We start from the raw sequence: 23,966 nt of genomic DNA, 5'->3' as shown, positions 1-23,966 counted from the left end.
CCATGTAATCTTATTCATTATGATCGAAAAGGCAAAAATTCCCCTGGATCATCACTCCACTCCTGGTTTGTTAAATAAGATAATGATGTAGCTACTCTTTGAAGCACTCACCAGGCATAGCTACTCAGCATCTTCTTGAGGAACATCGAGGCACTTTGGGACACGTTGGGGTAGAGCTTGGTCGGGTCAAACTTGGCAATCTGGATTTTGGTCTCAGTCTGCTGTGGGTCTTTGTCCTGAAAGGGCAGCCTACCGCTAAGCCTGAGCAAAAGTGTCACAGACAATGAGAGTTCTGAGAGTAAAAAAGAAATCGCACAACTTCACAGACTTATGACAATAGTGACTATGAAATGAGTAAGTTGTATATTTACATGACGTAGGTTAGAACCCCCAGGCTCCAGATGTCAGCTGGAGGGCCGACCACATCACCTTTCACCATCTCCGGAGCTTTTCACACCAGCATAGAAGGAGCAGAGAGAGAGTTCAGAGGAAAGTAGTGATCAAGGTGATGATAACAGCTTATTACCTAAGAAGTACTTGGCGTGTACCAGTTCCAGATACCAGTGGGAAATTCAATAGTGTTACCAACTCACACATATACTCCAGTGTGCCCAGGCCGCTGTTGTATTGTTTGAGGGAGAGAGGATTGAAGTTCTGCGCGCTGCCAAAGTCTATGATCTTAATGACATTGAGGTTGGTGACCATGACGTTGTCAGGCTTGATGTCTAGATGGAGGACGCGTCTGTTGTGGAGGTACTCCAAACCCTGAAGGAGCTGAACCAGGTAACACACCACGTCATCCTCCGAGTAACGGAACCTTAGCAGGAAAATAGATTTATTCCATGGATATGTTGTAGAGCACAGCTGAGAGCAGTGTGCAAGTCTGTGTATGTGTGTGTACTTGTGTGTGTGTGAGCATCATGCTCCACACACCTGTCTATAAGGCTGTGGAGCAGCTCCTTGCCAATGCAGTGCTCAGCCACCAGTACCAGGTAACGTGGGGTGACGTAGGCCTCGTGGAGGGTCATAACCTTGTCGTTGTGGAGAGACTTGAGGATCTCATATTCCTGCAGGATGGACTTCTTAGTCTCCTGGTCGTACGGAATGATCTTAGCCATGAAGACGTGTCCTGTGGCGTTCTCTCGACACTCCCGGACCACACCGAACCGCCCTCTGGCCAGACAGAGACAGTACGGCAGTTTAGTCACTCAATAAAGTGTGATTAAACATGAAGCCAATTTCCCTGACTGAAATGAACCATATAAGTAGTAGTAGTAATAATAGCAATACTGTGTGGTGTAATAGTGTACTACTGTAGCTGTAGAAATATTGACCACATCTCTAACATCTCAGTCACCTGGCTTTCTCATCCAGGAAGGTGTAGGGCTTCTGTGGGACTCCCTGTCGTAGAGCTGTCTCACCCGGCTTGAGTGTGGTGCGGTCCCTGGGGGTCCCTCGAACAGGGGTGCCCCGCCCCTCCCCTATTGGGCTCAGACTGCTGACCTGGAGCACTTGGGGGGAGAAGGAGGGGGCCGGGATGGGGCTGGGGGCCATACGGGCAGTGGCGGCAGAGGTGTAGGTAGGAACGGATGCCATGACGGGCTTGGTGGGGGTGGAAGGAGGTGTAACGAGAGGGAGAGGGGGAGAGATGGGCGGGGTTTGGGTCATGGGTGGGACCACGTTGACAGGACTCTGGGGTTTGGGGAGGACGAAGGGAGGAGGTTTGACTACAGGCGGGGAGGGGAGAGTTAGAGGGGTGGTAGGGGTGACCAGGTGTTCAGTTGGAGGGGTTGTGATGGCAGGGCTGACGGGGGCCGAAGGTGTAGAGGGAGAGAGAGCTGTGGTGGGAGCAGGGAAGGTTAGAGACGTCTGTGTAAGGGAGGGTGAAGAGGGAGAGACAGTGGACACCGTTTTACCAGGAGGTTGCATTACTGCTGGTTTGACCTTTGGAATAACAGTCACTAAGGTGGTAGCGGCTGGGGCAGGGTGGGAGGGAGGTGAGGAGATTGTCTTCACAATGGCCACTGCTGGAGAGGACACACCTACTGCAAAGCAAACACATCTCTCTTCAATATCAAATTATCATAACCATTTTGTGAAACAAATTTGCAACAATACAGAAAAAAATGACAGAACTTTCTTTACCACCTCTTTTGACCCAATTTAACACAATTTACAGAATTTGAACACCCTGTCCAAAGGGTGTGTTTCAGCACCTGTTGAGTCCAGGCTGACTTTGTCCGATGTGTTGCTGTAGGGTCCCTGTCCAGCCTTGTTGACGCAGGCCACTCTGAACCTAAAGGCGCCCCCTGGTGGCAGGTCTGTGACGTTGTAGTAACAGTCAGCCACTCCCGTCGCTATGATCAGCCAGTTGGCATCACCTGAAAGGAGAAAGAAAATAATGCTTCATTTATTTGATTGCCAATTGCGTTATGTTATATCAATATGGTCAAATAGCCAAATTATATGCGTCCCTTTGACTTTACACACCACTGTCATTTGTTGCAGTACTTATAATTCACACAAGGTGGAGATAGTGTTTCATGTTGATGGTGAAAGAGACGAAGGTTATGTTTACAGTATCAGCTGTACACTAAGGTGGTGTGGAGCCATAATTATCTGTCATAGTCACAACTCATACAGAGGAATAACAGAATAACAGAATAACATTCACATGGTAATGAGGAGATAGTGGGGCACAATCCAATGAACAAACGCAGACAACAACAATCATCCAAAGCCCAGCCTGGCAGTAGATGTGTGGTAATACAAGGCATGAAGCCATCCAATTCAATCAGTCCTGAAATCATATTAACATTCATGTCATTCCCACTTTGATACAATCCTAACGATGTAGGCTCTACGAGGATTCATCATATTATGAGACCATAATGACTTATAAAGTGTGATGTAATAGGGCTCATTAGCAGTCTATGTGGCCAGTTTGTACTGTGACTATTTGCCCAGTGTTTGAGTTATTCACTGCACAGTAGTGTTTAAAGTGACAGCCAAAGGTGTTTCCTACCCAACCGTCAATAAGGGTAATACATTTGGGTGAAGTGGGCTGTAAAATAAATCAAACATGAATATTTGCTTGAGTTCATGGAGATGACTAGCCTGGAATCCAAATTGATATTCTCAGTGTCAATCGTGACATCAGTTTGGACTCCAGGCTAGGAGATGAATGTCAACCCACCTTCTGTCTTCCTCTCCAGAGAGTAGCTACAGGGGGGCTTGGTGTCGGCTGGTTTCCATAGCACCAGGGCTGTGTTGTTGTACGTCTGGGGAACCTCCGGGGTGCCTGGCCTTTTGGGGACACCTGGAGGGAGTGACAGAGGGGAGGAGGGTGGGGTGGAGGAGAGGATGAAGGTGGGGTGGAGGGGAGATAAAGGAGGGGTATAGGGAAGATGAAGGAGGGGTAGAGGGGAGATGAAGGTGGGGTGGAGGGGAGATGAAGGTGGGATGGAGGGGAGATGAAGGAGGGGTAGAGGGGAGATGAAGGAGGGGTAGAGGGGAGATGAAGGAGGGGTAGAGGGGAGATGAAGGAGGGGTAGAGGGGAGATAAAGGAGGGGTAGAGGGGAGATGAAGGAGGGGTAGAGGGGAGATGAAGGTGGGGTGGAGGGGAGATGAAGGTGGGGTAAAGGGGAGATGGAGGAGGGGTAGAGGGGAGATGAAGGAGGGGTAGAGGGGAGATGAAGGAGAGGTAGAGGGGAGATGAAAGTGGTGTGTAGGGGAGATGAAGTTGGGGTAGAGGGGAGAGGAAAGTGGGGTGGAGGGGAGATGAAGGGTTAGGAGCAATAGGAAGTTAGAGGGAGATGTTGGGTATGGTGGAGGGGAACGTTTGAGCAACAAAAAGTTTTATTGTCACATATTTTGATGGGTTAGGGTGTCACAGATGGGGAAGTTTGGGGAAGGGGAGAGTTTGGATGGGGTGGGGTGTCACAGAGTGGAAGGATGGAGATATCCAATTGAAAGAGGAGAAACCACAGAGGACAGAGAGATGGGTTTGAGCATTTTTTTTACGCAAACCATACACAGCACTAATAGGTTTTCACCCTGATATGATGATGCATTTTAATGAAGGCTGCCCACCACTGAGACTGATCGAGCTAAGGCCTCAGACCTCAGACAAGATGAGCAGTCTGGGGAATCTCTCAGCCAACAGATTGATGACAAATGGAGACAGATAGCATCAGCAGACGGTATTAGTAATGCAGACGCCCAGACAGTGTCCCCAGAGCAATTCAATTTGAAGCTGTGAAAATCGAACTGAAATGTAACGCATTGAGTCTGACACCTGAAGAGAGAGAGAGAGAGGCCATCAAGTGTCTGGAGTCACCTGGTTCTGTCGCTTTGCTGATGGGTATTTTAATTTTTTTAATATATTGTTATTTATAGCCTGCTGTCTGGACAAGAACCAACAGATGCCAAATCATAATTTGATCATCCTGTTGTTGCAGGAACTAAAAAAAATACTTCTAACGTATTTTAGATGTCAGACTTTATTTGCCTTAACGAAAAATGTATCAACCCCTACAAAGAAATAATATTAATTATAATCCACATAATAATTCACATTTCTTGTTGCTGCAGGATTATTTTCTTGCTGTGAAAAATTGGGTCAAATTAAGATCCGGAATCTGTAGTAGCTAGATTGACTGTCTGAGTGACAGTTGATTATTTGATTCTAACACATTGGATTCTAACCTGGGAGTGCATCTTTCTTTTTGTAATAAGCAGCACTCTCCTCTTGGAATGATTAGAAAGAGGTTGTAAATTCAAGGCAAAAGGCCATTAGTTTAATCAGCCGTAAGTAAACTACATTAATATTTATGCCCATGTCATTAATATGCATTGCATTCACACTCAAATACAAATCCTATTACCTAAACCTTTCAAGGTTCATCACATCGTAAAGATTAATAATACATGTTTTTGCTTAGAATGAAGGGCAAATACCCCTTTCTGGATTCAGTGTAAATGTCATGTTTACTCTAAAGGTTTTGGATGCAATTCAAATCCAACAGATTTTACAGGTCCAGGATATTAGAATATCACATGAAGATAACGGTTTTAAAAACATTGTATTTTCCTGTTTCTCCACAAATCTAAACGATGGGATTATCGTTGATAATACAATTTTCTTGTATAACATGTTACTCACAGGCCAGGGACAGTGTGCAGGAGCTGGTGACGCTGGCTAAGGGGTTACTGGCCACACACTCATAGAGCCCTGCGTCCCTCCTGCTGGTCTTCATGATCGTAACGAGCTGCCTGCCGTCTGGACAGGAGATCAGACTCATCCTGTCGTCCATCTCCAGTGGTTTCTTATCTGTGGACAAGTAAACCCATCAACAATAATAATTACAGTGTCATTTTACAGTCCTATTTCAAAAGATGTTTATCTAGTATTCGATGAGAAACTTCATGGAAATAATGAGCAATCTCTAACATCAACACAAGTTTAGGAAGTCGTGCTCACACAGGGCACCATGTAAGTACGAGCTATGATAGGTTATGACAATATATCATCCCTTCACAGGCAACAACCAACGTTTCAGCAGCAGCTCCTACGGTAAAGCTTTATTAGACAGCGCTGTTGCAAATAGTGTTGTGTCTGTCAGCTCTATGAGTTCTTACCTTTAGTCCAGCTGATTTGTGGGTGGGGGCTGCCAGCCGGGAGGCAGCTAAGAGTGACAGGGTCACCCTCCAACAAGACGTGGTCCCTCAGCTTGATGTGGAACACAGGAGGGAAGTCTGGGAAAAACAAGGGTGTGGCTTAATAATATTATTGAACACTGAAAATGAATTTAGAATGTAAAAGCAGTGTGCAGCTTTCATTGCCAAACTCCAACTCTGTATGCACATTCAACATAAAGGCAACTGGTTGCTGAATTTAGCAGACAGTACTAGAGGAAGTGCGGGAGTACTGCAGGCTGCCTGATGACCCCTCATCTTTGGCTGAGGGGAGGTCAGTCTGAGAGGGGGTCTTATCCTTCCTGCTCCTGCCCAGACCCCACCTGTCCCACCGCGACCGCCTGTCAGTCTCTGGAGCTGTGGAGGACAAGACATAATGGCAAACAGCTGAGACAGAGGAACCTGAGGAGGTGAGCTAATATCTCCAGGATCTAGGCTGCAATAGTCTATGTGCCTTGGGGCTAGTGTCAGTCTGTCCTATCTGGTGTAATTCTCCTATCTTATCTGGTACCCTTTGATTTTAGGTGTGCTCTCTCTAATTCCCCCATCTCTCTCTCTCTCTCTCTCTCTCTCTCTCTCACTCTCTCACTCTCTCTCACTCACCCCTCCTGTAGGACCTGAGACCTAGGACCATGCCTCAGAACTACTTGGCCTGATGACTCCTGGCTGTCCCCGTTCCCCAGTCCACCTGGTTGTGCTGCTGATCCAGGACCTGCTATTTTTACCCTCTCTCCCACCACCTGCTGTCTCGACCTCTGAATGCTTGGCTATGAAAAGCCAACTGACATTTACTCCTGAGGTGCTGACCTGTTGCACCCTCTATAACCACTGTGATTATTATTTGACCCTGCTGGTGATCTTTGAACGTTTGAACATGTTGAAGAATGATCTGGCCTTTATAGCCATGTACTCTTACACTTTTAGAAAATAAATAGCTATCTAGAACCTAAAAGGGTTCTTCGGCTGTCCCCATAGGAGAAGCCTTTGAAGAACCCTTTTTTGGTTCCAGGTAGAACCCTTTCCCGAGAGGGTTTTACATGAAACCCAAAAGAGTTCTAATTGGAACCAAAAAGGGTTCTTCAAAGGCTTCTCCTATGAGGACAGCCGAAGAAACCTTTGGGAATCCTTTTTTCTGAGATTGTATAATCTACACCCGGCACAGCCAGAAGAGGACTGATGTAAAAAGGGCTTTATAAATACATTTGATTGATATTTGATGGAAATTGCCAATGCCATTTTAGCCAGCATAATATATCAAGATACATATTACTTACTGAGCGACTTTTGACTTTTTGACTGTTCGGAATGAAGGCTTGATGCAGACCCAATGGATTCCTTGGACACTTTGGATTCTTTGTTTGTCTGTTTGGCTAGCTGATTCTCTGGGATCCCCATCTCTTTGAGACCTCTTCCCTCGGACCGGGAATGTCGATGACGGGAAAACAGTGGAGTTTTCTTTCCCTCTGGCTTCTCTTCCTCCATCTCTTTCCTATCCTCTGACTGGCTTCGGACTTTCCCAGAAATTCCTGCCACCTTGTTCTCAAACTTCTTCCTCATCGCCAAGACGGGGGAATCACTGACCTTCTTAAAATCCTTTTCTTCTGCATCTTTACGACTTTTCTCTTCCTCCACGCGTCGCTTGGCCTCTTTCTCCTCCTTCCTTTCCTCTGACTTGCTCCTCAAACTGGCTGAGATACCCGCTACTTTGTTCTCGAATTTCCGCCGCATGGCGAAGACAGACGACTCCTCCATCTTTTTGCGTTCTCTCGCCTCCTGCTCTCTCCGAGCCTCTATATTGTCCAGCTCTGTCGTGTCCAGACTCTTACTGCGGCCTATGGCCCAGGACACCCTGCGCTTACTGGCCGCAGGCTCAGTCTCCTTTGACTTCTCCTCCTTTTTATCTATGGACGGGGTCCTCTTGGTGCGCATGGAGAACCGTCCAATGATGCCCAGGGACCCTGTGTCTCTCTCCACCTCCCTCAAGTCCTGGACGGACTTGGACTTCTCTTGCAATCCTTGGGGCACCATCTCCAGCGGAGCCCCCAGACGCCCCGGCCGGTATACCTCCTCACCCTCGCCTGTCTTACGGGGAAGGGTCGGGGACTTCTCTTCTGATTTGGTCCTGGTAAGTCTCCGGAGCCCACGGGTAAGGGATGACTCACGCTTCTTGAACCTGGATTCAAAGACTTCCTCCGAGTCTATGTCCTTGATATCTGTTCTGAGTGGCGTGGTAGGTTGGCGTGGGGTGGTGGGGCGGTCTGGGACCATAGACGAGCTACTCGAGATGGTTGGGCTTGTTGGGCGTTCAGTGGCCACCTTGGCGAAGACGGCAGGGTGTTCAGGAAATGTGGGGCTAGGTGTAGATTGAGATCTCCGGCTGCTGTCAGGTTTTCCAGATGCTACTACAATAGTTTGCATCACATTGGCATACGCAGACGTTTTTCCTGTAGGCGTAACCCCTGGAGAATCACAACCTTTTGCTTTCACCTCTTCTTTCTTTAACTCTATCTCCTGCTTCTCTTTCTGTTCATCTTCCTCAGTATCCTCCTCCTCTATGACAATCACAGGAGCTAACACAGTAGGAGACCTGCCCTGTGAAATCTCCCTCTTCGACTCGTGTCTATCAACCCTCTCCTGTGCTTTGGTCCTTCTCTCCGTCTCTTCATCTCTTTCAGAAGTTTCCTCAGACTTGCTCTTCTTCTTCTCCTCTGGCTTTTTCTCTTCCCTCGCTCCTTGGTCCTCTTTGACTGGGGTGGGCTGTATGGAGGAGGAGGGCACATGAGAGTAAGGTCTGGAATCCAGCCTGGTCTGCTCCGTAATTGCTGATATGGAAGTGGCCTCCTGGAGGTCTTTCCCCAGTGCATTCCTCTCAATGCTCTGGGTCCTTTCAGCACTGTCTCTCCTCTCAGTGCTCTGGCTAGATGTGCTAGTGGGGATCTCTAAGGGGGCTCCAAACTGCCGGTGTAGGGGCATGGGCTCTGAGTCTCCCTGACTGAAAGAGGAACTCTTCTGGAACATTTTGATTTTGGTTGTGTCCTCCACTGCACATTCGGTAGAGGCTGCTCTGGCCAGCGACCGCTCTGGCGCCCCCACCCTGGATCTCCTCAATTTTCGGTCCAGGGACGAGGTTCGCCTCTTGTCGTCCATTCCTAGGGTCTCCAGCAGGGGACCTCGCAGGCCGCTTTTGCTGTTGCCTCCCCTCAGCAGCCTCTGCCTCATCAGCTCCAGTTTGAGGGCATAGTCCTCCTGGCTCATCTTAGCCGCCCCAGGGCTGGGGCTCCGATTTGGTAGCTCCATGGAAACTGCCTTTTTAAGGCTTTTTTTGCCATTGTCTTCTTTGCCCTCCTCCACAGCTCCCTCCTCTGGCTCAATGTGGAGAAGCAGGGCCGAGTCAGCTGAACTGCCCCTCCTCATCGTCGCTCTCCGGGACTTCGTCTGAGTGTCATCCTCCTCCACACTCGAGCCCTTCTTCAGGGGGACTCTCTTCGTTTTCACTGCAGTCTTCTCCTCTTCCGAAGACCCGCCATCTTCCTCGGTTGTTACCCTTTTTCTCGTTCCTCTGCTTCCTCCTAATTCCTTGGCCTCCTTTTTGGACACCACCTCCTCTATGGGCTGTTCCCTGTGCCGGGTTAACCACGCCCCTTCCACTGTCCCATTGGACCTGGAAGGCGGTCCTGTGACGTCCTCGTCACCTGGTATCTCGTTGAGGGAGACCCTGGAGCCGGAGAAGACCATAGATAGAGGCATGGGGATGAAGGGGAGTTCGTCCACATCTTCGTCCGAGTCAGAGGATGAGGAGGGTGGGGGCGATCCCTCTTTGAGGTGACGGGCCACAGCGATAGAGATGTGGTTGGACGAGTCGTTGAGAAGCTCAGGGATGGAGCGCATCACCATCTTGGATTTGTAGCTGATGAGGGAACGCTGGGTAGAGATAGGGAAAAGGGGACGTGTTAAAGGAGTCATTTGGAAGGTACGAAGAGGGATTCATTGAAGTGTACTACTTACAGAAATAATGAATGCCTTACCTGCCAACGTCTTCGAGATAAGACCTGCTTTAGGATCGCTGTGTTGATGCTCTTGTCTTTTATTGAAGTCTTGAACCAGGGGTGGCGAAGGCTCTCTGTAGCGTTAGGTCTCCTGAGAGTAAAACATCACACGGTGACAAATAAAACACTAAGTCCCAAACACTTATTTTCTGGTCTTATTTTCTGTTCTTATTTTGTGTTGAAATTGTTTGTATTCCTAATATAAGGGAATTCATTACAACAATTTATACCAAGGCATTATCATCAATAACACTCACAGTCTGTCAGCCACCAGCAGTTTGATGACGAATCCCTTGGCCTCTCTACAGAGGTCAGCAAACATACTCTCCTCAAAAGCCACATTTTGGTTCCTGACGTTGAGGACGGTGCATCTGTCGTTCTCCCCAGCAAAAGGAGACACACCAGTCAGACTAGAAGGGAAATATGTTATGTTAATAGTCTTTACTGAGACGGTTTCCTTGCTGTCAAATCCATTTTAAGTTGGCCAATTGAAACCTGTGGCAATATGCAAACAATATGCAGGTGAAATGCATTGGTGTTTTGCTTACTGAGGTTATAGAGTGTGGCAAAAAATTACATTTCAAGATTGACAGAAATGTGATGCAAAAGGTGTATTGAATTCTAAGAATATCTCAACCAGACACATTTATCATGTTCTTAGTCCAACCAGAACCTTAACCACTCACCATAGGTAAGTGATAACCCCAATAGGCCTGTAAACAGAGAGAGGGAGACAAATGACTTTCAGAGGGCAAGATGAAGGAGAGAGGGAGAGAGCGATAAAATCATGATTAATCAGGAAATAGATTAAAGGAGTCTCCAGCCCCCTCCCCCGACCAGTTGCTCACCAGATGTCTGTTGCCTTGGAGACCGGCGTTTGGTTAACGATCTCCGGAGCAACAAATTCCGGAGTGCCGTACTTGCAGTAGAGGGCTTCATTGGTCCCCAGCTTGACGGCATTGCCAAAGTCACAGATGCGGATCTTGTCACTGTGTCGGCCTGCCATGAGGATGTTCTCAGGCTGGGTGGGTTGGAGAAAAACAGGGGATTATTAAGCTAGGTTTCCGTCCAATTGTCTACAGATTTTCATGCTAATATTCTAAAATACAAATAAAATGTACATTAGAGACTCTGTTATTTGATCTATGTAAAACTATGACTTGATTATTCATTTTAGTGTACATGTTTAGAGTGAGGAAAATACATTGGTATCTGAGTAGTATGTATTCTGGGGTTTGAAATGTTCTTTCCTTGTTATATTAAGTAAGTTGATCATTGTAGAAGTATCTGTTATACAGTGCCTTCGGAAAGTATTCAGACCACTTGACTTTTTCCACATTTGTTACGTTACAGCCTTGTTCTAAAATGGATGAAATAAAAAAAAAACTCAGCAATCTACAGACGATACTCCATAATGACAAAGCGAAAAAAGGCTTTTAGAATTTGTAAAAATCAGAAATACCTTATTTACATAATTATTCAAACCCTTTGCTATGTGACTTGAAATTGAGCTCAGGTCCATCCCATTTCCATTGATCATCCCTGAGATGTTTCTACAACTTGATTAGAGTCAAACTGTGGTAAATTCAATTGATTGGACATGATTTGGAAAGGAACACCTCTGTCTATATAAGGTCCCACAGTTGACAGTGCATGTCAGAGCAAAAACCAAGCCATGAGGTCGAAGAAATTTGTCTGTAGAGCTTCGACACAGGATTGTGTCGAGCCACAGATCTTGGGAAGGGTACCAAAAAATGTCTGCAGCATCGAAGGTCCCCAAGAACACAGTGGCCTCCATCATTCTTAAATGGAAGAAGTTTGAAACCACCAAGACTCTTCCTAGAGCTGGCCGTCCGGTCAAACTGAGCAATCGGGGGAGAAGGGCCTTGGTCACGGAGGTGACAAAGAACCCAATGGTCACTCTGACAGAGCACTAGAGTTCCTCTATGGAGATGGGAAAACCTTTCAGAAGGACAACCATCTCTGCAGCACTCCACTAATCCGGCCTTTATGGTAGAGTGGCCAGACGGAAGCCACTCCTCAGTAAAAGGCACATGACAGCCCGCTTGAAGTTTGCCAAAAGGCACCTAAAGACTCTAAGGCCATGAGAAACAGATTTTCTGGTCTGATGAAACCAAGATTGAACTGTTTGGCCTGAATGCCAGGCGTCACATCTGGAGAAACCTGGCACCATCCCTACGGTGAAGCATGGTGGTGGCAGCAACCATGGGTCGCTGTGGGTATGTTTTTCAGTGGCATTTACTGGGAGTCTAGTCAGAATTGAGGCAAAGATGAACGGAGCAAAGTACAGAGAGATCCTTGATGAAAACCTGCTCCAGAACGCTCACGACCTCAGACTGGGGAAAAGGTTCACCTTCCAACAGGACAGCGACCCTAAGCACACAGCCAAGACAACGCAGGAGTGGCTATTGGATAAGTCTTTGAATGTCTTTGAGTGGCCCAGCCAGAGACCAGACTTGAACCGATCAAACATCTCTGGAGAGACCTGCAAGTAGCTGTGCATCAACCCTCCCCATCCAACCTGACAGACCTTGAGAGGATCTGCAGAAAGGACTGGGAGAAACTCCCCAAATACAGGTGTGCCAAGTTTGTATCTTGTAGCTTCATACCCAAGAAGACTCAAGGCTGTAATCACTGCCAAGGTTTTTAATATTTAATACATTTTTAATATAACAAAATGTGAAAAATGTTGAGGGGTCTGAGTACTTTCCGAATGCACTGTATAATAGGTTGTGATTAAAGTACTGTATTTGTCCCTTGCACAGTGGGAATCTGATGTACCTTGATGTCAAGATGAGCAATGTCTTTCTGGTGAAGGTAGCTGACCCCTTCAAGCACCTGCTGAATACTGGACCGGATCTGCAGCACAGAATATCTCCTTTAACACATTTGACATTCTATATTCTACATTCTGTATTCTATATTCTACATTCTATATTTTACATTCTACACTGAACAAAAATATAAACACAACATGTAAAGTGTTGGTCCAATGTTTCATGAGCTGAAATAAAAGATCCCAGAAATCTTCCGTAATCACAAAAAGCATATTTCTCTCAAATGTTGTGCACATATGTGTTTACATCCCTGTTAGTGAGCATTTCTCCTTTGCCAAGATAATCCATCCACCTGACAGGTGTGGCATATCAAGAAGCTGATTAAACAGCATGATCATTACACAGGTGCACCTTGTACCACGCACAATAAAAGGCCACTATAAAATGTGCAGTTTTGTCACACAACGCCACAGATGTCTCATGTTTTGAGGGAGCGTGCAATTGGCATGCTGACTGCAGGATTGTCCAACAGAGCTTTTGACAGAGAATTTAATGTTAATTTCTCTACCAAAAAGTTGCCTCCAACGTCGTTTTAGAGAATTTGGCAGTACATCCAACCGGCCTCACAACCGCAGACCACGTGTAACCACGCTAGCTCAGGACCTCCACATCTGGCTTCTTCACCTGCGGGATTGTCTGAGTCCAGCCACCCGGACAGCTGATGAAACTGAGGAGTGTTTCTGTCTGTAATAAAGCCATTTAGTGGGGGGAAACTATGTCTGTTTGACTGGGCCAGGATCCCCAGTGGGTGTGCCTGGCTCCCAAGTGAGTGGGCCTATGAAATCCATAGATTAGGGCCTAATTTATTTATTTTGATTAACTGATTTCCTTATATGAACTGTAACTCAGTAAAATTGCTGAAATTGTCACATATTGCGTTCATATTTTTGTTGAGTATATATCCTATATTATACATTCTATAATCTACGGTCTACATTCTATATTCTACATTATATATTCTATATTCTACATTCTACTTTCTGTTTTCTACATTCTTGTACGCTCAGCATATTAAAAAAATATATTTTACTGAATTTCGCTATCTTTTAGATAAAGATAATTGAGTCGTTCTTGGTTGATTTTTCCATGCAATCCAAAGCACACTCAAACATAAGGCCAACAGGCCAAGGCAAACCTCGGACTCCATGACGGTAGTCTTCTTGGTCAGTCGGTCCAGAAGTTCCTCATGGCATCTTCACACAGCAGTTAAGGAGAATAGAGGTATAGTGTGTAATAACCATAGAGATAGATAGAGGACTCTAGTGCCCAAAATCCCGTTTTAGCATGGGCAGCGCCATTGAGGACTTTCACCATTTTGAAGTAATCAACTGGGTGGGACTTCCTATGGGTTAAGGAAGGATCACATGATTCCATTTGTGTCATCAGAAGGGATCAGCCAATTCATTATACTCGTGAGCAAACAACACAGTACAGGTGGCACTATGCACCCTTTTAGTTTGTTCACCAACTCATAGACGTAGTAGAAGGTGGACTACTTCAAAATGGAGATGGCCTCATTGGCGTTGCACATGCTCTCACAGGCGCCATCATGAGACAGATACAATGATGCAATGTCTATATAAGTCTATGGTGATAACCTTATCGCGATAGTCCAAGTGGGAGGCAAATGACATTTTTTATAATAAATGAACCAAATTCCCACACATGGCGTCTCCTGGTAATGAAACCAATCTGTGATGAGTCAGGAGAAAGTAGCGCTTCGGTTCAGTCATGCCTCCAGGGGAGCAGAAAGGACATTGAGATTAATGCTATGCAGCAGTTCTCTCTCATCCACACAGTGGGAAGAAGGTGGGAAGAAGGCTCTTGGCTCTGGTATGTTCATGGAGAGGTTTTATGCAAAGATGCTGGATCAATGCCATATTTGGATCCATTTTGGATCTAGCTGTAAAGAAAAATGAATATAATTTGAAAACAAACAATTCTAGGAACCACGATGTTGGTTTTTGGTGGAAACCTGGGCTAAATTGAGTACATTGATGGCTTTAGTTTTTGATGCAACATACATAGATGAGATATGTTAGATTAACAGGGAAAGAACCTTGTCGCAACCAATACAATACTGTCTCAGAGGATATGTTACATTCAAAATGTTCATCTCTTGTAATGTGGCTTCTTACATGCTGACCAGACTGCGCACGATGGCGAACGCGGACGCATGCGCAGAACCGGTTAGGTCATCATGTTATGGGTTTTCTGACAACTGAAATGAATCAAAGAATCAGTCAGTGAAAGGATACAGCTCAGTGATGATGACAACCATGTTCTTCTTCTCAAAGGCGTCATGGAAGTAGAGGATTTTCTCGTGGTTCAGCTCTGACAGAAGGTTCATCTCTCTCAGGGCCAAGGCCTTCCTCTTGGCCCTCGCAGACACGAACTTGGCCGCGTACTCCACCTTCCCCTTCTTCTCAGACACCCGCTTCACATAGGAGAACGCCCCACTGGAAAACATTCGCACAATGATGATATCAATACAATAACTCTAGGAGAATGACCAAATCTTTCAATGGGATTGAGTTCTGAGAAACCAAAAGTCCTAGTTGAGAAAATAAAGGGACATGAGTATTAAACAGTACGTGACACCTTGTTATCGTTCAACTTCTGGTGAGTCAAGCCAAGCTCTACCAGAGAAAAACAAAAATAATTTGTGATGTGTTCCTCTATTGACGGGTGACTCACTTCTCCTCTATTTCTGTCTGCTATCATTATGCAGTCAGGGTGTTGTTTGGTGTGGTGGATTTCCCCCTACTGACCTTTGTGGCCACCATTCACAGTGCAATTTAATACAGATAGTAGGTACCACTCGCAGAGCCTTTAAATACAGAAGAGATAGCCTGGCTGAGCAGATGATATTGGTGATTGCCTGGTCCATGACTCACCGTCCTATCTCCTTGTGTACATCATAGTAATCAGTCAGCCTCCGCATCTTCCTCAAAATGGACCCCTCATCCTCCATGGGCTCCTCCACCTCCTTCCTCACTGCAGGAAGAGGGTTGGTACAGGGGGCAAGGTTAATGTGGGTTGGTGAGTGGTTTGTGTGTGTGTGTGTGCGTGCGCGTGCGTGTGCGTGCGTGCGTGCGTGCGTGTGTGTGTGTGTGTGTGTGCGCGTGCGTGTGTGGGCTGACAGATGGTTTAATAGTCTCAGACACCTTGTGGTCCAACCCATATGGAGCAGATTTGGTTGTTTAACTCTCGATTACAACAAGCTTTGGCTGAGATAATACAAGGACAAACAGATGCAATCCAACTTAAACTGCCAGTTCTGGCAACAACAAATAATAGGAAAAGCCTTGGTACTGTGACATCTGTGTTAACAATATTCAGTGTGCAGAAAAAGCACACTTTTCAACAAGACTCTTTAATACCTTACCATAAGGGTGTGTTAATCAACAATAATTCATAAATTATGTAATTATGATGTTTTCCAGTCTTATTCCAATATCTGTATATATCCTTATACATTTCAGACAATATAGACTATACCTTTGTGGACAGTGAGCTCAGCCTTGCAGGAGACTTGCCCAGCCAGGTTCTTGGCGGTGCAGGTGTACACCCCTGAGTCCTCAGGCAGGGCATTCAGCACCACCAGGGAACACTCCATATCATCGTACACAAAGGTGAAGTGACTGCTCTCTGACAGCAGAGTGTCATCCTGGAACCACAGAACAGATAACCACAATCAATTCCACTTAATCAACTATCATGGAGGAGTAGGTTTGTTTTCCTGGAACCACAAAGGAGTTAATCATCCAACCTGCTTAATCACTGCAGAATAAGTTTATGTGGTTAATGATATGATATCCATCCATTGACTCTTATCATACCTTGTACCACAGAATATCAGGATCGGGTTGTCCCTCGACAACCACAGCAAAGCGAGATGTCTCTCCTACATGTATTTCCAAGTCCTCCATGATGGACTCAAATTTAGGACGCACTGTTGGGAGAAAAGGAGGATAGAGAGTTTGGAGTCAGCTTGGCTTTTTACCACATCATAGTTACAGTAAGCACCAGGGCTGTTAGCTGATTCTAGATCTGCACATAGGGGTGAACTTTGACCCCAAACTCACCTGCCATGGCCAGTAGGATGGTACAGAGGTCGCTGCCAAACTGGTTGTTGGCTGTACAGACCAGCTGACCGGTGTCAGTGCTCTTCACCCTCTGGATCTTTAGGGTGTGTTGGTCGTCGTCTGGCATGCTCATCTCAAACATCCCTGGCTTGTTGAGCAAAACCACTCCCCTCCTCTTCCAGGTGACCACAGCATTAACGTGGTTAAGGGTGAGGGTGATGTTCACGGACTGGTTCTCCACCACATACACAATGTCAGGCTTGTCCAGTATGATGGGAGCTTTCCTCAGATAGGGACCTGATAGGGATCAAAGGTCAAATGATCAAGGGATCAAACCATCATCTCTGATGTGTTGACAGACCAGCATTCTCTCATAATAGTAGATCCTATATATCCAGCTACATATCTGTCTCGAAGGACCATGTAATTACAATATTTTTGTACACCTGCTGCAATGTGTTTGGTGACATTGCTTTTGCACTATGCAAGTGTTTACATAAATCCATTTAACCTTTGACCCTCCAAAATAACTGTAGAGACTTGGAGCTTATATAAGCACCTCTATCCATGAGCTGCACAAGGTCAGTGGAGTGGGAGGGTTTGCTGAGGAGCTTGGCGGTGGCCGCTAGGACCCTGAAGGCGTAGCGGACTCCCTTGGAGAGACCGGTGACTGTGTAGGTGGTCTCTCTCAGGTTGGAGGCTATGATGCTCCACTGGATGGAACCCAGAGGCTGCTGCTGCACTGCATACATCAAAGAACTGCCATCTGGAAGTACAACCATGAGGGTTACTGTAGTAATGTAGCGAATTTGGAGGGTAGAGGAGCCTGAAAGGGACTCGAATCCAGGTACCTGTGACTCTCAGTTATATTGAGGCATACCTATGGAAGAGTCAAGCCTCTTTGGTTTCTTCCAGCTGAGTGTTATGGTCTTCCCTGTTATGGACTCTACCACTGGAGGACCATCGGGGGGATCAGGAACAATATCTACCAAAGGAAAATACAAATGTACCAACACACCCATACTGTAATCAGTTGGCGCAATGATTCTTGTGGCTTTTTTGGTTGGAGCACCTGTTGCTGTGATTGCTGGTGGATGGTCCCCATCCATACCTGTGATGTAGAGGTGTGCGTAGCAGGCTGCCTTCCCCACTTTGTTGGAGATGACACTCTTGTAGACGCCCCCGTGGCCGTGACACACACAGCGGATGACCAGACTGTGGATATCCCTGTCTGGAGGAGGAAGAGAGAGAGAGATGACGCAGGTAGAGGAGGGAGAGAGAGAGAGATAACTAATGTAGAGGAGGGAGAGAGAGAGAGATGACAAAGGTAGATGAGGGAGAGAGAGATGACTAATGTAGATGAGGGAGAGAGAGAGAGATGACTAATTCTACATTAGAAGTAGAGGAGGGATAGAAAGAGGGATAGAAAGAATAAGAGTGAGAGAGAGTGAGAGAGAGAGAGAGAGAGAGAGAGAGAGAGAGGGAGAGCGAGAGAGAGAGATTGCTTCCTTACGTTGGGTCATCTTCCTGTCGTCTGTGCTGTGTATCTTCTTGCCGTTGTGGTACCAGGCGATGGTGGGGTAGGGCAGGCCCGCCACCTTACACTTTAGCACCGCCTCCTTCCCCTCGATCATCTCCAGGTCAGCCAGGGGCTTGACGAAGTCAGGCATGGTCCTCTGCTCCTGTTCCATCTCGCTCTCCAGAACCTCCGGCTCCTCAGCGATGGAAGGCATCTTCTCCAGCTTCGCCCTGGAGAGAAGAAGGAAGCAAATAGAATGAGAGACAGAAGGAAAGGGAAATACAGAAGAGAAGACAATGAAACACTCCTTTTATTTGTTTTTAGATCACTGAGATGAGGAGAAGAAGCCACTTCAGACTAGTGGGATCACCCCACGTCTATGGTTTTCCCCATACATGTGAGAAGAGATAGCGGGCCGCGGTTCCTGCATGTAGAGTTCGGCTGTAGACTCCGCCTTTCCGCGCGCGTTCTTAGCGACGGCTGTGTAGAAGCCCTCCGTGTCGCTGCCGACGTGGGTGATGACCAATGAGTAACGGCCTCCTTCCTGAAGGAGACGCACATTCTCACTCTCCTCCACCGGGTTCTCTGGATGGAGATAAAAGAGACATTACGAGCCATACTAGCCTACATGACCAATTTGCTGTCCATTCTGTACCAATAGGAAATACAGTACATTCTAAGAGAGATACTTACCGAAATGGTTCCAGGTAACGATGGGAGGTGGGGACCCGCTGACCTTGCAGTCAAAACGGGCGGTGCGACCCTCTATGACCTCCAGGATGTCCAGCTTGCGGGTGAACAGGGGCTCCATGGAGGGAGTGACCTTTAGTTGGGCACTGGAGGTTAACTCCTCTGGAACAGGAAGGAAAACCACCAGCAATTACATTAATTTATATAAGTAGTTTATAGACAATAAGTGATTTACAAATTATAATTTTTTTAAAGAGGTTTTAACTCATTGGTTGAAATTGTGTGAACATCATTTTTGGTTCTTGCCAAATAGTGTGGCTGTATCATTACATTACTTACAACAGCAGCAATTCATCACTGCGTATAAAACCCATTATATGGCAAGGCAGTTTTCTTTCTGGAGTTGTCATTTACCGTTGGCAGTGCTCAGCTTGCAGGTGTAGGTTCCACTGTCGTCTTCATGTACTGAGTTTAACAGCAGCCGGCACCTGTAATAGAAATCCCCTCTGTCAGCTGCCTGGACCTTATTACACGCTCCATGAGCTAACACTGCCTCACATCCACTTGTGTGGGCTGTTTCCTTACAAAAAGTGAATGTCCATTCACAGTTTGCTTATGGATGAAATGTTGTTGTATCAGAAATTTAATTTTGAAGGCCCCCTCCATATTGCTCTGACAAACCATCCAATCTACTCAGATCAGAGTGGATGAAGGAGAAAGGGGCATGGAAAGGAAATCACTTAAAAGATTTGAGGCACACCCTCTATCGCTCTCATCCATGCAATCAAGGGAAAGGGAAGGAATTCACTTAAAAGCATTGAGGCACCTTTCCCTTTCATAGTGTCTAGGCCAGGGCACTCCAACCCTGTTCATGGAGAGCTACCCTCCTGTAGGGTTTCACTCCAACCCTGTTCATGGAGAGCTACCCTCCTGTAGGGTTTCACTCCAACCCTGTTCATGGAGAGCTACCCTCCTGTAGGGTTTCACTCCAACCCTGTTCCTGGAGAGCTACCCTCCTGTGGGGTTTCACTCCAACCATGTTCCTGGAGAGCTACCCTCTTGTAGGTTTTCACTCCAACCCTGTTCCTGGAGAGCTACCCTCCTGTAGGGTTTCACTCCAATCCTGTTCCTGGAGAGCTACCCTCCTGTAGGGTTTCACTCCAACCCTGTTCCTGAAGAGATACCCTCCTGTAGGTTTTCACTCCAACCCTGTTCCTGGAGAGCTACCCTCCTGTAGGGTTTCAGTCCAACCCTATTCCTGAAGAGCTACCCTCCTGTAGGTTTTCACTCCAACCCTGTTCCTGGAGAGCTACCCTCCTGTAGGTTTTCACTCCAACCCTGTCCCTGGAGAGCTACCCTCCTGTAGGTTTTCACTCCAACCATGTTCCTAGAGAGCTACCCTCCTGTAGGTTTTCACTCCAACCCCAGTTGTAACAAACCTGATGCAGCTTATCAACCAGCTACTTATTAGAATCAGGCGCGCTAGTCTTACCCACCTCTTCCCGTTAAAGGTCATCTTGCAGTTGAGGAGTGCCGGCTGAACCAGTTTCCCATTGGACAACCAGTCTACCTCCACATCCAGAGGCCCGGTCATGTGACACTCAAACATGGCCGACTCTCCGGCCGTCACCGCCACGTCTCGCACCTCTCTGATGATGGCCAGGGCTTCCTGTGCCGGGGAGGCTAGGGAAAAGACAGAGGAGAGACCAACACAGATCTGTTACTGTTGCAGCTAGAAACACAAGCATTTTGCTGCACCAGCGATAACAATACACTTTGATTTGATTTTGAGCTTTTTCAAAATGTAGCTGGCACCAACCCTAATGGCCAGTCACTGACGTTGGTCTTGTGGATTTTGGAGTGATCTTTACCTTTGACCTCTAGTTTGCATTCGCTCTGCTTGGTTCCGTATTCGTTGATGATCTTGCAGGTGTAGAGTCCTGCATCAGATCTCTGTGCTGAAGTGATGATCATTTCACTGCTGCCGTCCTCTGTTTCACGCACAATGAATCTTCCATTGGTTTTTAGGGTCACTTTGTCCTTCAACCTAGGTGATAAAAACAGGTACATTCTGAGCTCTTGCAAAAGCAAACGAGAGAAAGGCATGACAAACTGTACTGAAACACACTGAATACTGTATTCTTACCAGTACACCATAGGTTTAGGCTGTCCTCTGACTTTGACAGACATGGTAACCTCCTGTCCCTCTGTCACCCCATGGTCATTCAGTGCTGCCTATCAAACCAAAAGACTAAGACTGTCTAAAAGCCGGTACATTGAATACTCAATGGCGAGGGGAGAAATCTCCCTTAGACTATTGAGATGCCCCCTGAATCTTCTTTACCTGAAAGGAGGGAGGATCTTTGAAGAAGGCGTATTTAGACTGTGGCCCCACCCCTCGTGAGGGTGGTTCTCCAAACTCCATGACCTCCTCCAGGGGGCTCAGGTACTCCTCGTCTGATTGGAGGGGACTCGTGACCTCCACCAGGGGCAAGCTGCTCGGCTTCCCACCATGCACCTGGGTCAGCTCTGGAGAAACAACGTAATACTTGTTTACCATATACTGTATCATTTGAATGTATTTTAAGGGTGTCCCCACCGGAGAAGGCCGGTGGGAGGAGCTATAAGAGGACCGGCTCATTGTAATGGTTGTAATGGAACTGTATCAAACACATCAAACATATGGAAACCATGTTTGACTCATCTGCATTAATTCCATTCCAGCCATTACAATGTGCCCATTCTCCTATAGCTCCTCCCACCAGCCTCCACTGGTCCCTACAAAATGGTGCCCCATGTGAGCACGATCCTTTGCAGCATCAAAATGAACAGAACAAGCGCATTGTCCTGTCTATGCAACACAGAGCGAGGCAGGGTAATAAAAATGAATTTTGAAATATAGATCAAACATTACTCACAGTAATTCCACAAAGACGTTTATGGACCAGCCCGATATGGCAACATAGTTAACAAAATGGACACATTGTAACCTGATAGTGTTTGTGAGGCATAAAGCTCAGAGAATGTAGCAATTAGCATTAACTGAATTGCTAGAATATTCCAAATTAGCTTCCCAACAAGCAGCGTATGAGTGCTCCACTGTCTCCTGTTCTGCTTGTGTGTTGCTCTACTTGTATCACCATGGTGACAAGAGTGTTTGAAGAGATGAGCGATTTGGCTGGAGCGATGGAGACACACACACACACACACACACACATTGCTGAGGGACCCTTTGAAGTGACCAGCGCTGGACAGATAATGGATTAATCCCTGAATCCCTGACCCAATCATTCTGTGAGACTAGCCCAGCGCCACAGGAGACACACTGTCTCCACCACCAGCCTCTCCTAAAGTCACAGTTCATTCAGCTCCACAGAGGAACCATAGTGTTGTAGCAGCCACCTCTTTACAAAACCATGGGCTCCAGAATTCAATTTCACTGGCAAGATAGGCAATGTTCTGACAATAGAACGAGAACAATCGACAAAAACTATAGATAAACTATGAAAAGTTTCTCTCCTGTTAGGAAAAAGAACAGGGTAGCTTAGTATATATAGAAACTGCTTGCTTCGATTGCTTGGCCATACACAAGAAGAGATAAAGTGATCAAAATCACAGAGACTAAAGCTAAACAAGGACGTCTGCAGAAAGAACAGAGAACATACAGGCATTCCAGATGTTTCGAGGTCTTAGAACCAGAAATGAATGAGTAAACAAGTGAAAACCCTTTGATGTTAAAATGTTCTAAATTCTTCTAACTATGCCTAAGAAGTTTCAGATGTGGAGATCGAGGACTCACCTAAGAAGTTACATGTCTGAGTCGAGCCTGTGCACAGACAACCAGCACCAGCTTTATTCCTGTAATGCTGCCAACGTTTACACAAATGCTGCACGAAGCAAGACTTCCTAGCCTGCTGCTAATAATCTACCAATTCAATCTCATCCACCTCTCCCTCTCTCCCTCACTTTCCTCCTTCTTCTTCAGCTCCAAATTCTCTTCTTCCTTCTCTCTGTCCTCCAGCAATATTATATCAACCCACATTCCCTGTAGCCTAAAGGCTTTGATACATAAAAAAAAAAGATCAAATCAAGTCAGACTGCAATATTGCAGTATTTATGTGATTCATAAACACCAAAGACTTTTGGAAAGCATCTCATATTGTGGGTATATACTCCAGTTGCAAAAACTCAGTATTTGATGTACGTGGGTTAAATTCAGACGTTTAATACCCTAAATCTCCTCTAATACACTACCGTATAAATCCCAACTTGATGCGCCAAAATCCTCACCCACCCCACAGAACCATAGCAACATGACTCATAATCTCGTTGTGCATGAGTTTGGCAATTCCCCTGACTCGAATCATCGCAGATAAAGAAAGGGTCTGTGATCGTAACATTAATCTCACACTGGGACATTACAACAGACCGCCATTGAGAACAAGAGGCTGCTATAAATACCTAGTGGTAGCCTCCACTGGCCTAATATGGCCAAGCAGGCCTGGACGCTGAGCTAGTGCCAGAAAACTACAGCAGTAGCGTTCACTCTACAGGGTAACACTGTGCAGAGACATTACAGGACTGGATAAAGAGCTTGTGGCACATTCAAAGGAAGTTTAAATAGTTTGGCTTCCTCAAAATATATGGAAGGAGTGGCTCTAAGAGAGCGAGAGACATTTATGAGCATATTGTATGTATATTGGATTGTCACAGAGATCTGTGTGTTTCTGTTTGAGGTAATAATTGTATTATTGCAGCCATGACTGCAAAGGACTGTGGTTGCATTTTGATTTGATGCAGGAGTGGTACTGTTTGTCTGCATTGAGAGCTGTGGTGTGATTTATCTTTTTATATAACCACAATTCTAACTATTGACTATTGACCGAACCAACAGACATCTCAGCGAATAGTACACAAACTAAAGTTTTATGTCCAAGAGGAATACTCATTCTGTTGACAAAGACTAATCCCCAGTTTTGAACATCCGCCTAACTGACTGAAAACCCGGGGACCTTTAGTGACTGGCAGGCAAGTCTTTGTTTTGAAATTCACCAGGGGACCCAAATG

At 46.2% G+C, this 23,966-nt stretch overlaps 1 protein-coding gene across 4 annotated transcripts in view; it reads right to left on the bottom strand.

The window, feature by feature from the left end:
- Nucleotides 1-23,966, bottom strand: part of LOC139412876 (striated muscle preferentially expressed protein kinase-like) — a 58,451-nt gene that overhangs the window by 2,175 nt on the left and 32,310 nt on the right. For 2 of the 4 annotated variants that reach the window (XM_071159670.1, XM_071159673.1), the window contains 33 exons: nucleotides 21,244-21,428; nucleotides 21,046-21,134; nucleotides 20,771-20,946; nucleotides 20,396-20,582; nucleotides 19,314-19,387; nucleotides 18,903-19,061; nucleotides 18,605-18,794; nucleotides 18,204-18,439; nucleotides 17,763-17,921; nucleotides 17,571-17,675; nucleotides 17,250-17,456; nucleotides 16,691-16,987; nucleotides 16,445-16,557; nucleotides 16,104-16,272; nucleotides 15,500-15,599; nucleotides 14,861-15,061; nucleotides 13,738-13,795; nucleotides 12,547-12,624; nucleotides 10,593-10,765; nucleotides 10,431-10,457; nucleotides 10,002-10,154; nucleotides 9,724-9,835; nucleotides 6,973-9,619; nucleotides 5,912-6,055; nucleotides 5,642-5,758; nucleotides 5,166-5,333; nucleotides 3,197-3,319; nucleotides 2,217-2,381; nucleotides 1,358-2,045; nucleotides 934-1,173; nucleotides 594-817; nucleotides 372-447; nucleotides 112-261 (listed from right to left, as the gene is read on the bottom strand). In XM_071159670.1, the coding sequence (XP_071015771.1) occupies nucleotides 112-261; nucleotides 372-447; nucleotides 594-817; nucleotides 934-1,173; nucleotides 1,358-2,045; nucleotides 2,217-2,381; nucleotides 3,197-3,319; nucleotides 5,166-5,333; nucleotides 5,642-5,758; nucleotides 5,912-6,055; nucleotides 6,973-9,619; nucleotides 9,724-9,835; nucleotides 10,002-10,154; nucleotides 10,431-10,457; nucleotides 10,593-10,765; nucleotides 12,547-12,624; nucleotides 13,738-13,795; nucleotides 14,861-15,061; nucleotides 15,500-15,599; nucleotides 16,104-16,272; nucleotides 16,445-16,557; nucleotides 16,691-16,987; nucleotides 17,250-17,456; nucleotides 17,571-17,675; nucleotides 17,763-17,921; nucleotides 18,204-18,439; nucleotides 18,605-18,794; nucleotides 18,903-19,061; nucleotides 19,314-19,387; nucleotides 20,396-20,582; nucleotides 20,771-20,946; nucleotides 21,046-21,134; nucleotides 21,244-21,428 (7,990 nt within the window). The remainder of the gene's footprint in view (nucleotides 1-111; nucleotides 262-371; nucleotides 448-593; nucleotides 818-933; nucleotides 1,174-1,357; nucleotides 2,046-2,216; nucleotides 2,382-3,196; nucleotides 3,320-5,165; nucleotides 5,334-5,641; nucleotides 5,759-5,911; nucleotides 6,056-6,972; nucleotides 9,620-9,723; nucleotides 9,836-10,001; nucleotides 10,155-10,430; nucleotides 10,458-10,592; nucleotides 10,766-12,546; nucleotides 12,625-13,737; nucleotides 13,796-14,860; nucleotides 15,062-15,499; nucleotides 15,600-16,103; nucleotides 16,273-16,444; nucleotides 16,558-16,690; nucleotides 16,988-17,249; nucleotides 17,457-17,570; nucleotides 17,676-17,762; nucleotides 17,922-18,203; nucleotides 18,440-18,604; nucleotides 18,795-18,902; nucleotides 19,062-19,313; nucleotides 19,388-20,395; nucleotides 20,583-20,770; nucleotides 20,947-21,045; nucleotides 21,135-21,243; nucleotides 21,429-23,966) is intronic. The other 2 variants (XM_071159672.1, XM_071159671.1) reach the window with 2 other exon arrangements.

This window comes from Oncorhynchus clarkii, chromosome 7 (assembly GCF_045791955.1).
Source record: "Oncorhynchus clarkii lewisi isolate Uvic-CL-2024 chromosome 7, UVic_Ocla_1.0, whole genome shotgun sequence".
In the NCBI taxonomy this organism is placed as follows: Eukaryota; Metazoa; Chordata; class Actinopteri; order Salmoniformes; family Salmonidae; genus Oncorhynchus; species Oncorhynchus clarkii.
Note: the sequence above shows the minus strand (reverse complement) of the source record. Positions and strands in the feature narration are given on the sequence as shown.